Below are 13,831 nucleotides of genomic sequence, written 5' to 3' on the forward strand. Positions count from 1 at the left end.
TTTGACTCTGTGACTGTGAGATTTTAAACCGTCTCTTACTTGAGACCAAGTGCCATGTGGGACCAACCCCCTTTCATGGGCTATGCTACAAGACTGGCTGAGTCCAGCTGTCTGTCTGCAGAAAAAAAAGAGAGATTGAGAGGGTGACACGGGGTTCAGATATCACAGCATATGTGCAATGATCCTGAGTTGGACAGCTACTTCAACTTTGAGGACCTTGCCATGAAATAAGTGCACAATAGGTTGTATAATTGTTATAGTAAATGATTCAGTAGATGGTTGTTTACAGTCTCTCATTATTACAAATGCCTATCTCAAAAACTAGAATAACCATTTATGCAAAATAGATTGTTTTTCAGGATGTTTGTATTAGGCATTATTTTTACAGTTGGGTGCATGTAATAAACCGACAGCTGAGTATATATTATGTATATGTATATATTATCCATAATTGTAAAGCCTATTACATGAGCACGAACACTACAATATTTTAAGGGGACTGACTGTGGTTGTAAGTAAGTAATGTACAGAAACAAATGATTTGAGGCGTTTCTGATGGCTGTACTGTCATAATGTATGTCTTGAATTTGACACCTATGTAAAATATACGCTACGTTATCTGTTTTGGGAATGAGACACACTAACGTTACTGGAAATGTCAAAGGTAGTAAATCTGAGAGACGCGTCGCTCTGACGTAGTCACGCACTCCAATGACAGAACGTCACACCTTATTTTCGGTTTCTCTAGTTTCTCTTATGAGCAACAGAAACTAAGTGAAAACTTTAGACCAAAGGAATAACGACCCGTACAAATCTTGCACAATACCTACGCTACACGGACAATACAGGGTACGTTAATGGTGAGTCACTGTAGCTGCGGTAAACTGATTTAATTTAATGTTGAAGCTGAGGTTAAAGACTAGTAGCACTAATTCTTCCTTAAGCTAACGTTGATGTGTGAGCCTGCTAGCAAGTTGGGTTTGACTGTTACCGTTCAGTTACTAAGCTGGAGATTAAACTGACTACTGGAGCCAGTTCGCTGGATAATTGCTTATACTTAATTACTTAAACGGTTCAAAACCACCTTTTTATCTGGAAATGAAGCAAAGTTGCCGTAGCCGAGGTACAGCTGTTTTTAAGCATTATGTAACAAGGGTTAGTGAAACAAAAGCTTAAAGGCGTGTGCTAACTGCAGATGGCCGGAGAACCTGCAGAGGCACCTGAGCTTGGACGTGAAGCTGAGGATGGACAGCTGATGGGAGACCAAACTGATGCCAGACCTGACCGCAAGGGGAGATTTCTCCTCTTTGGAAGGTGATTTCCTTTTCTGCACGTCTGACCACTCTGCGAACGTAAATCTGGGTGTAGTACTCACATGGTCAACTCAAATTCACTTTAGTAGATCATTTAGGAGAATATGCAGGTTTTAAGCTTATTTTCCCTTTATTTATGAATGGGATTTGTGTCATTTCAATAGTACAGCAAGATTGGGATCCTTTATGAAACCTTTATCTCAGGCTTAATTATGGTTGGGGCATAATATGTGACTGTTTTCTCACTACTACTGACAATTCTGGATATGTCTAAGTAAACAGTTTTACCTTTTAGATGGAACTTTTAACCAATGTGGATTTTATAACAAGAATAGCCTGTCACTTTATGTACTTTGTCTGGAAGATGCTGCCAAGGGTCTAACGTGACAAATCTAGAAATTGTTGAGAATTAGGAAGAACAGAAGTTAACAAAAAAACAGTACTCATTTCATCAGGTCTAGGTGTTGCTATGGAAACCTATTGTCATTTTCATGCTTAATATCTTAATCTTTTGAATTTTCACTAATGTAAACACATAGATTACATAAAGTGCACCTTCCCCATACCCGTTCCACATGGCTAATTACCATGAAACAACAGCACATGGCTAATTTGCATTCAGACCACTATTTTAGCAATGATTGAATGTATGTGCTAGCTATGCAAATCCAGGGCTCACATTAACTAACATACCTGGCTATTCAAACAGACTTGCTAAACAGTGACACACACATTTCAACCAAACGTTATACTAACCTACCTGTAGCACCCCTGTGGTGATTCAGCATTATCTTTTTGAATTTAGTTGTCATCACCATCCTCTTGTTTAATTACAACCCCAAATGAAAAAAAGTTGGTAGGATGTGTAAAACATAAACAAAAATGCATTGCAATGGCAACAGGTCAGTAACATGACTGGTTATAAAAGGAGCATTTCGGGGAGGCAGAGCCTCTGGAATGTCAAGATGGGCAGAGGGTCACCAATGATGATAATCATGATTATGATTTTTCAAGATACACACCATGACTGTGGCAGGAGGTGACATAAGAGAGGAGCTCACTGTCATCAGAATGCCAGAAACTTCTCTGATCAGAATTAATTTGGTTTTATCACCAGCCTCTGGTTTACTCCAAAGTTGGAGAGATGCAAAAGTTTATTTAGGAAACAAACCCATGTGCTAACCAGTCAAAGCAGGGGTAGCCACTGTGCTGGCTGGTCTGGGGGCTGACTGGCCTATAAATAGTATATAGTAATGAGGATTATGATAATCTTAACTGTTCGGAGTTTGGCCATTTGGCCAACATTTGTCTTAGTTTCAGTATACAATTGGTTTAACATGTCAGTTTCAATTCTCATCCATCTAATGTGACGGTTGAGGTCACACTCATTACATTGTGTATGCTGGTACAGATGGATTCTGTGCCTGTCAGCAGAGGAGCAACCTGTTGCCCTGTGTGACCTCAGCAGGGAGTGTGGTGCAGAGACCATGTGTGAATAGGCCTTTGGAAAGCACTAGTGTGATGGCAAGGCTGCTGACTCAGGGGGCTCACAGTGCGCCACCCCTGTCCTCAGCACCCACCGGCCCAGTCAGGTCACCATCCACTACAGAGAGCATGTCAGTATCCTAGCCAGGTTTGGAGAAGCCTACTCTTTTTAGGGGAAACCAAAAGTCAAGACAAACCAAGGCAATTCAGATGCAGAGTGGCGTGGCGCTTAATGACGAACCCAGGTAAGACAGATGCTACAGCCTCGTATTCTTCTGACCGTTCTCCTACCTGCTGCTCTTACTATGCCCAGCCCACAGTGAAACAGAGGTGCAGCCCTTTGCCCTCCCTCATGCATTTGTTTGGTAATGTACGTTGGCACATTTTCGAGGTGGGAGGGGGCCTTCAAAAAGTACTGGATCACATGTTTATTAGAATGTGGCTGTGACTGTAAGGTATGTGCATGAGACTGTTGGCACGCATTGTTCCCTTGCATGAGTAACCTGATGACTAGGTTCTTCTGGAACAGGGCTGGATTTTGTGAGCCTCCAGTGGGCTGCTGTTGCCTTAGCAGTCTGGATGGATCTTTCAAAGAATGGAAATATGTCAGAATTGTCATTGTGGAAGATTTTCTCTCAGTCTACACTAATGTGGTTAGGATTTTTTTTTTAATATCTGCACTAAGTGAAGTGCACTATGTCCTAGGTTCCTCTTAAACGCGATGGTGGATTATTGCGAACAAATTTGGTCGTGGCATTAATACCTTATTTAAAAATGTATGTACTGTTTATTATCCAAGTAAGTTCTTTGTTCTGCTGGTTTCATCTGAATTTTGCTTCCATAGGAAGTGTTTGCTTATGATGAGGAATCCATCATGTGTATAAACATTTTATATTAAAATACACTATTATGCTATCTAACAGTCAAGGACTGGAAAACTTTTCACTTGCAAGATATTGCTGTGTATGGTAAGAGTCAACATTATGGAGTTTTTTATTACAGCCACAATTTAGATTGTATCTAAGTGTTTAGTACTTAAAGACCTTCAGAATAAGAATATAATGTTATGAATCTGATATGTTGTATATGTTTGTGTTGCTGCTCAGATGTATCTAAGTGTAAACTTTCCTTTTTTTTTATAATACTAACCTACCATGGACATGTTGGCTCTCCTTAATATTATGTTTCTGTCTGACATTATTAGTAAGAAGAATAAGGATGGCCAGTCACGAGAGCAGGACTACTCTTCTGAAAGCCATTACAGAATTGTTTCACCAACATTCCAGTATAAGATGAGCCACAAGAGAGTGGGCAAGTGCATCATCATCAATAACAAAAACTTTGATGAAAAGACAGGTATAGCACACATGTTCCAAAAAACATGAACATTTTAAATTTTGTGCAATTTTATTACATATGGACAGTGTATTCTAAGCAGACTTTCTTAACAGGGATGAATGTACGCAATGGCACAGACCGTGATGCAGGCGAGCTTTTTAAATGCTTTAAGAGCCTGGGCTTCGATGTCTTCATCTACAACGATCAGACATGTGAGAAGATGGAGCGTCTTCTCAGAGAAGGTAAGTGGGAAGTCCTCTGGGATGTTGCTGAAGTTAGTTTTTCACTTTTTCCTCCCTTTCTCCTCCTAGACAAAAATCAAGCACACGTATCACATTTATACAATAATTGGCTGAAGTAATTTTTATATGTATGGCACCATGGAATGTATGAAAATGTCCTACAGTAGTTCCTGGGTCTTGCTACCTGGAAAGAAGTAATGGCCTACAATAAAATTTATTTTATTATTTTATATAGATGCATTGTGTCGTGCTTTTCCGGTAAAGGTTTTTACATGACATCACGACAGTAACAGAAATTAAACTTCACATAATTTTCTCTAAAGGGGATGTGAGCAAGATACCGTACATGTTTTCTTTGTTTAAGTTTATTAATTTTGATACACACGCGGTCATGTCGTATTTAAGAACACCCAACTTTTAGTAGTCGTAGTCGCGTACAAGTTCGCGTTCAAGACTGCTCATCTTAATAAATATTTGTCTCACCAGATCAGGCAGCAGGCGGTGCCGTTGTAAAAGTAATAATAAATGATAGTGACAAGCATGATTCTGGCCATAAATTGTAAAGACTATTAAGAAATTTAAAGGTCACCTTTCATGTCACATCCCAGTGGAAACCCCACACGAACCATCAATGTAATACAATATGGCATTTTAATGGCTGCTTTAAACTTTAAAAAATCTGCCGTTTTTTTTTTTTTATCCATCTGACAGTGGGGCCTGACGATAGCAGCAGGCCAGGCTGTTCCATCTGCTAGTCCATCAAGACTTTGGTTCAAAACAACATACCTTGAAAGCAACTGGACAGATGCCACTAAATTTAGCGTTGAGAATATTTAACCCTGTAGGATAAAACCTAATGATTTTTTTCTGGCTTTCATTTCAGATATTTAACTTGACAAAATTGTAGTTCTGCGATTCATAGTCTTCAAAATTAATTGCTTCATTTCCATTGTTGGGAAGAAACCATTTGTATTTTGGACACTTCATTCACCCTAAGTGGTTTAATACTAGTTCTATATATATATATATATATATATATAAAGATAAAAGGTGAATAGCTAAAAGAACTTTAATGAGGCCCCAGCTGAGCTAAGAGTTGAGTGTCTGTCTGTGTGTGTGTGTGTGTGTGTGAGTCAGCCTCGGAGGAAGACCATAGTGACAGCTCGTGTTTCGCCTGTATCCTGCTAAGCCATGGGGAAGAGGGCATGATCTATGGCACAGATGGACCCATGGCCATTAAGACCATGACCTCGCTGTTCAGGGGGGACATGTGTAAAAGCTTAGTTGGGAAGCCAAAACTCTTCTTCATCCAGGTATGCAGTTCAGAAGACTCTCATTTATATATGACAGTGTCAAAAGATAAGTTGCAGTTATCAACAATAAAGCTACAGTTGTCACAGTAAGAGTTTACTGCTTTTGACCTAAATGAAAGTAACATTTTTTTGTTGAGACTGCAGGCATTCAGAAGCTCCCCACAGACAGATGATAGTTATTGTATTTTTTAGTTTTTAGATTTCCCATCCCAGCTTTTAAGAAATACAATTTTAATTGCTTCACCAGGTCATCGTTGAGAAAGCTACACAGGATCACAATGAAATGTCATTTCATTTACCTCACCAGGCTTGTCGGGGTTCGGAATTTGATGACGGTATACAAACAGATTCGGGTCCACCAAATGACACCCTGGAGACAGATGCTAATCCAAGACATAAGATTCCTGTTGAGGCGGATTTCCTCTTTGCCTACTCCACTGTTCCAGGTAAAACAATTTTAAGTATATATATATATAGAGAGAGTGATGCTTGAAGGTTTGTGAACCCTTTAGGACTTTCTCTGTTTTTGCATAAACACAGCCTAAAATATGATTTCTCAAACATCCTCAAACTATAAAACAAGACAAAAAAAATTTCTTTCATTATTGCTTTGTAGAAAGTTATTCAATCTTACATTTCTGCTTTAACCATTCTTTGCTACAAGTTGTGTGTTTACGCTTGTTGTCATGCTGCATGATTGACTTTCTGCTGAACTTTAGTTCACAGATTGATACCCTGGTATTTCCTGTCGAATTTGCTTTTACAACTCAGAATTCATAGCTCCATCAGTGATGGAGTCATGGAGAACAGTTCAGAGGCACCAAAGCAGGATCAAATCATGCTACAGCATGTTCTATGAAAATGTTCTCCTGATTGCGGACTCATAAACACTGATGTTAGACACTGCAATAGAGTCCTTTAGTTTGGTTTGCCACTCCTGGGGAAGGTAAACAGTGGTGTTCTTCATATCTACACAGGCTCCCTGTCAGTCTACTGGTGGAGTCCAAATGCTTTAAAGATTCTTTTTTAACCTTTTCATAGGTGGGTTAGCATCAACAACACTTTTTCTGTGGTTTTCATAGGGCCACCCCGACTCACACTTGATTGTCATCCCACAGATTGGAACCCCTGATGGATTAGCCTCCCCTTCATAAAAATCATAGTGATAGACGGTCAAAAACTTATACCCCTCAGAGATATTTGTGAACACATTACTTTCTACAGTAAACAAATAAATAAGTGTTAAGTGTTTCTGTCTCATGTGTTTAATTATGTTCTCTTTAACTAGTTTTATGACTTTAGGTATTTAGGTCATAGCTTCTTCACACAGAAATAGAAAGACTTTTTAAGGGTTTACAAACTTTAAAATGCACAAAAACATTTATTACGAAAGGAATTTAAGTTGAAGTGTCAAACTGTATATGAATGTATCAATAAGCCTAACTCATGTTGATTTTCCAAGGATATTACTCCTGGAGGAACCCTGGCCACGGCTCCTGGTTTGTCCAGGCCCTCTGCAACGTCCTCAACGAGTTTGGCAAGCAGCTGGAGATCATGCAGATCCTGACACGGGTCAACTACATGGTGGCCACCAGCTTTGAGTCCTGGTCTGAAGACCCACGCTTCAGCGAGAAGAAGCAGATTCCCTGCGTGGTTTCTATGCTGACTAAAGAACTATATTTCCACTGACCACCAACCGAACTGACTGTACGTTATGACACCACGGACTGACTAAATTGACAGACTATTCTGGGTAAAGACTAAATGGTTAAAGTATTCAGGGATGATTCAGGCCCAACAGGACACTGCACATTTAGAGCATATATGACAGTTGGGCCTGAAAACAATCACTCCATGTGGAGAAACTTTTTTTTACAGTGGCACTCGGGTTCATGTGTTAATAGCAAAACTTCCTCTTCTTTAGGTTATTTTTGAGAATAATAGCGTCACATGTGATCGGATCTTTGTCAACAGGCATTGTGAAATATCCATGTTATTCTACCGGCCCAGAAAATCTGCTGTCAGTTTTTCTGGGCTTGGGGAAACATATCTGAATATGCGTCTCTCCATTTTCCAGCATTTGTAATAGGTGTTAAAAGGACTTGTATGTAGTGGACAAGGGCAAGTAAGGACAGGCAAAAGCTGAAATTATTGCACCCTAAAAGCTGCTGCTTGTGAATAACTAATGTAAATAACATTTTTGTTCTGAGAGAAATCTCTCCAGAAACAGACATTAACATGTCTAATGCATTTCAGTGCATCTGTAGACTGTATAATACTAATACACAGTCACATTTATTGGAAACCTGATAAGACCTGGGTGTTTTTAAAGCTTTAATGCATTGTGATTTGATGCCTTTGTCTCATATAGTTTTATAGCCTAATTGAGGAAGAGCCTGGATAAAGTGATTAAAACCCCTTTGATTGCCATGGGAGAAATGAGGGAACTGCCTTGATTACCAATTGTTAGAGAACAAAAAAAAAAAAACATCTGGAAAATGGATCAGATCATTTTCAGCTATCTGTGTTTTAATGTTTTCAGTTGTCTAAAAGAAAAAGACAACACTCCTCTGAGCAGAAACATGTCATGATGCTCTTGACAAAGGTTTAGTGTCTTAGCCTTCTTAGCAAGTTTAAGTTCATAGCAGCATGCTGGCATCCTCAGGTTCTTCCATGTCACATGAAGTGGGTAATTGTAATGTTAAAGGATTACGTACACACAGTAAGAAACCTTACTTACACTCATCACGGACATGACTGAAAACTATTTCTTTGATATTTGAATTTCAAGAAATCATTTGAAGCCCAATATTGCCATAACAGTCATGTCCGTGATGAGTGTATTTAAACATTTTTTCTGGGCTGTATTTTAGGAAGATATGATCTTTTGCAGTGTAGTGAGTATTTGTATGAGATTTGCTTCAGGTGCATGGTATATAGTCCACTCCAATCAAAGAATCATCATGAGAAGCATGATGTTGAGGACTTCACTTGCTTGTTGTTAAAGGATAAGTTCAGTCCGTTTTTAAATTATTCATATTCTCCACAATCACCATACAGACAATAAAACATTGAATTTTCTCTATTAACTTTTGGTTGGTTGTCAGCCTGAAGCCTGGGTTAGCTGGTTGGTCTGTGCCATAGACCTTATCTGTTGAAGATCTATGGTATCAACCAGACACCACTCATAGACATATTTCTTCATATACAAATTGTCCAAACTGATCTCCATCAGAGATTTTGGGCATGTCCAGTAGACTCAAGAAAAAAATGCTGCTTTAAGGAATGTGGAGGAATGTTTTTAAAAAATATGTTGACCTTGTGTTTTGGAATGAAGACTGTACTGTAAGTGGAGCGATGTGTCTGGCTGGTGTGTTTTTAATGGTTTTTAGACAACAATGGAGGTCCCATGGCACAAACAAGTTAATCCGGGCTGCAAGTTTACATTCGTTGACTTTAGCATCTGTCCAGGGTTTGTGGACGATATGATTCATTTAGGTAATAACCAACAATATTTCTTAAGGCCAGAGTAGGTGAAGTTCAAGTATTTGCATATAATTATTTATGAAACACTTCAGTTTCTGAATTATCCTTTTTAATCTTTAAAAAGTAGAAATTTATCTCCAATTATCTTTAATAAATAATTTGATATGTTCTTTAGGATTTTAGCAGTGGATAGGGAACTTAGCAGTGTCATCAAATCTGTGTCATAATTTCTGAAACTATCATAGTGGAAGGCTGGACTGGGGCCCAAAGCACAAATGCCTCATAATTTCACTGTATATCAGTGTTATTCATTGTCATTTCATACAGTACACCATAGTAGCAGGTACCAAGCAGTGTCTTTCTATTTTTATTTTAAAATATAAGTATTTGCTCGGCAGAATTATTTAAAAACACAAAAATAATGAAATTGATTTTGTATATTATGTTTAAACATAATGTTGTAAATTATTTACTAAGTAATATAGTAAAATCTCTTAATAGTTTAAAGATATTTGCTGGTGGTCATTAAAATGTATACAACGTTTGTTTATTGCAAATACTGTAAGCTCCTATTGTCTTAAAGTCTGTCAGTCACAAAGACAGTTACGACTGGAGTATGAACATACACAAGCCACATGTCTGCAGTACACTCACACTGTTGCCACACTGTTTTGCAATTTATGGGAAAGTTTAGCTTTCATTTATTATACTTTTCACACATTATTCATTATTTTAAGAACACTTAGCATTTATAAGTGCCAGGAGTGTGATTGATACATTCTTGTCCAACACATGACACAACTCCTGAATCGTCTTGACACATGGATGTCTGATTAGTGATTTGGTGCCAAAGCTGTTCTAGCAGGAGTGTTTGCTCCACTTATTTTGGAATGAAAATAAAGGAGGAAATTTTTTATTTTAAGGGAAACATTTTTTTAAATGCTTTCCAGTGTTAAATGCTGTTGTCCTCAGGAATAGATTTGAAAGGCTTCGATAAAAGAATTAATGAATTACATTGGGACTGGTCCATTTTTTAAACATTTGTGGCAATACCTTGTTTTAATCATTTAAAAACAGAGGAATGGTCATGTAAACATTTTATGGTATTAAACATAAAGACTTTATTATGCAATGACTTGTGTCTTTTTCGCACAAACACAGACAAACCACACTGAGATGCTATTTTTCTGATTCAAGCAAAATGCTGGACGTATTGTAACGATTCATTACCTTGTTAAAGACACTGAAGGTACTGAAATATAGCTACAATATATACAATATACAAGATCTTTGGAAGGTTTTTAAAAAAATACACCTTGATTCTCTGTATAAATTTCAAAAACAACAGCCTAAATTTAGATTTTTCATGTCTGCCTTTTAAAGAGTCATATATAAACACCGAAAGAGGCTTTTTCATCCTGTAATCATTCCTTCAGTTTTTGAATAGATCTGCTCGTAGGGCAATTGGAGTGGAAGTGATTAGGAACAAAATGTAGTCTTTATGCAAAAATGCATTCAAATGTGTATCTGAAACTAATATGAGGCTTTAGTCTGATAGTCATTGTTGAACAACTGTCATAAAAACCATAACTAATTATGCACAACACCAGCTTTAGTTCTTAAAATCAAAGCAATGGACAGTCAAAATGAAGTCTACTGTACCACATAGGGTAATGTTCCTCCTCTGTGCATAAACAACTGCTCCAACATCATGTCATCCTTGGTATGAGCACTTCGCAGAATAGCATCAATGACTGGAAACAAACTATTTACATTTACCAGTGAGTCAAAAGACTAAGTAGTGACTTGAGAAAGACTAATGATTGTCTCACATTCATGACAGCCTGTCACACTCAGTATCCAGAGCTGCTGCTGTGTCACAGGTTGAGAATGTCATCAGGCACCTGTTGCACATGCACTGCAGCACAAAACATTCCTGACCGCCTCCTGAACTCCTTCTCATTCTCTCCCTGGCCTACTCCAGAGAACTGAAGCTAAATCAGGAAACATCACAGATCATAAGGTAATTCCAGCATGACCAGGACACCCTGTAATGCTTGGTCTGTAAAGGTCCCAGCATAGAAGCATTGAAGGGTGAAGTAATTACCTCAGGTCTTAGGTAACACACCCAATCTCCAGGAAAACTGCAGTATACCCCAAATGTTTTCCTGCTCATGCTCCACTATACCCAACAGTATAAGTCCCGTTAATGTAATACAGACATTAAGACTGTCTGCCTGAGCCCGACCAGGACCATGTAGCATGCTTTGTGAACATGCTACAACTAAGTCGTCCTTACCATAGTTGTGTTCTGCAAAGGGATCCCTCACTAAACGTGACTCACTGAGGGAATCTGTGGGACATCCAGGTGTCTGTGTGGGTGCCTGAGTCACGTTTGAGCAATAATATTAACTTCTGCAGCAGATGTTGTGTATTTTTGTTGTGTAATATGACAGTTGAGCCGAAAAATTTAGTTTTCACAGAGCTTAAGTTTTCACAGAGTAAACCTTTATTTTTTTCTCTCTCAGCACACTGTTTAATTTATACAAGTAAAGTAATAGCTTGGGATGTACAGATGTACTTTCCCAACTGTTGCATGAAATCAAATCCTTGTCCTTGTGTTTACCTGGATGTCCTAACAGTCCTCTTTAACCTTTGGTCTGGTTAGCACGTTCTTTTGTGAATTATAACCAGCATATGCTGAACTACCAATCATCTGGAAACTCAGTAGGGATAAAAGTAGTGATTATTTATATGTCAAAGTTTCTCAGGGCAAGACACTGAAACCCTAACAGCCCATTCCCCTCCACAGCTGTGCAGTGCCCGGTAGAAATTGGGGAGGGTTGCGTCAGGAAGGGCATCCGGCGTAAAAACTGTACCGAATCAACATGCGAACAATGGTCCACTGTGGCGACCCTGAACTCACGGGATAAGCCGAAAGGACAAAAAATAAAATAAAAAAACGTGTTTTCACTATCAAACCCCACAAATTGTCAATTTACCAAAACGATAACATGTTACAATCCATAATGTGCGATCTATTTAAGAGATTAAAGAAAAAATTAATTACCTTTTTGTAAAAGGTGTATGTATTTGTATGTCTTTGTACAAATAAAGCATCTACAAATTGATTATTCATACAGCAGAGTCCATTGAGTGCATTATACTCATAGCAGAAAGGACAGAAGGACCATGAAAATCCACAAAAAGGATGTGGAGAAGTGCAATTTCATTCATAAGTCATTTAACCTTGAGGAGAATTTGTTACAGCAGCACAGGACATGATTCACTCCTGTTACATGAATTAAGGACTAACTACAAAAAAACTTAGGGGACCCACAAATTCAACTCTGTGTTGGAACAACGAACCTTTTGGGACATAATGTTTACTTAATTCCATGTGTTCTAACTCAATACTCAATTAAAACTGCATTTTTTCATAATACTCCACTACAACTAAAAGTACAATTTTAAAAAAAGTACACTCTGTAAAATTTATTTGTCTATTGGGGGACAATGTATTTTAAATTGTATTGAATTTGATGCTGTGGATTTGACAAATTGGTCCAAAATAAATAATACAAGGTCCATAATAAAACTTCAATTAATGATTTATTAGATGATTATATTTGTATCTGAATCTACATCTACACAGCTGCCATCTCCTTTATCCTGCATGAGGTCAATGAGGTCAATGTGCAGGTGTTACAAATACTTCACCAGTGTTTCCTCCTGAAGCACAAAACTGACAAAATGAAAGGAAGGAGTTAAAGAAAATGTGAAAAAAAAAAGTTGTACACTCCCTGTTCCTTTTGTGGTGCAGTGTAAACAACAACAACACACACTTTGTCATAGTGGAGCTGGCAGAACTGGGAGCATTTCTGCCACCAATCACCTGAACTGTCTTGGTGGACTTTGTTATTTTTAAGGAGACCACAAATCCAAACTTAGGACAACAGCCAGTCCAAAAGCAGTCCAATGAAGCACTGCTCACAACACAACGTGCACAAAGTTCATAGAACAAATGCACAAATGACCCAAACAAATGTTTGACCAGCAAGACGCCATCTCACCAGAAGCAGCTGACTCCCTTTAGTCCAATGACGTCAAATTTCAGTCATGCTACATACAGAGAATGGCCCCAAAACTGTTTCTTTACAACCCAGCTGACTCACCTCCTCTTCTATGATATCTTCACATATTTTTCGCCAAAGGACGTGGAAAAAAGCATCAGAGCTAAACAGGGCAGTGTGATGTTCAGTACTGACTGTGGCTCATGGGGCTAAAGCAGCCACCAGAGAGGGGGATTTGATTATAGATTATAACATACTGTTACCGTACAGCTATAAATCAGTATACTGAGCCATCAGTCAGCATAAACTGTGTGTTGATTGGTTTCCCATAACCAAAACAAACGATGGTAATTTTTTTCACTAAAGTAGGTTCCTGGAGTTGCGATGTAATACACAAAGGAAGTGCGTCTGTGATATTCATCAGCATGACTCCTACAGTACATGTACAGAACATGTGTGTTTCCCACAGCAAAAGATCCACCTGAGAAACTCTGAGTGAAATCCTGCAGCTTAACAACAAGAGCAGAGAGACCTTAATAAGCAGCAGCAAGGAACCAGAAACTCCAGTTCTAAGTTAAAAT

General features: G+C 38.4%; 1 protein-coding gene across 3 annotated transcripts; it reads left to right on the plus strand.

Moving 5' to 3' along the window:
• The first annotated feature begins 697 nt into the window (after positions 1 to 697).
• On the plus strand, positions 698 to 10,301 carry casp7 (caspase 7, apoptosis-related cysteine peptidase). Of its 3 annotated transcripts, none has more exons than XM_067488230.1 (7): positions 698 to 849; positions 1,196 to 1,314; positions 4,003 to 4,154; positions 4,250 to 4,378; positions 5,516 to 5,691; positions 5,939 to 6,137; positions 7,154 to 10,301. In XM_067488230.1, the coding sequence occupies exons 2-7, from the start codon at positions 1,196 to 1,198 to the stop codon at positions 7,378 to 7,380; spliced, it is 1,002 nt and encodes a 333-aa protein (XP_067344331.1). In that variant the 5' UTR covers positions 698 to 849; the 3' UTR covers positions 7,381 to 10,301. The 3 variants fall into 3 exon arrangements, with proteins under 3 accessions (XP_067344331.1, XP_067344330.1, XP_067344332.1); XM_067488229.1 differs by having other exon boundaries at positions 700 to 860; XM_067488231.1 differs by having other exon boundaries at positions 700 to 860; positions 5,999 to 6,137.
• The last annotated feature ends 3,530 nt before the right edge of the window (positions 10,302 to 13,831 follow it).

Source organism: Channa argus, chromosome 20, assembly GCF_033026475.1.
Source record: "Channa argus isolate prfri chromosome 20, Channa argus male v1.0, whole genome shotgun sequence".
In the NCBI taxonomy this organism is placed as follows: domain Eukaryota; kingdom Metazoa; phylum Chordata; class Actinopteri; order Anabantiformes; family Channidae; genus Channa; species Channa argus.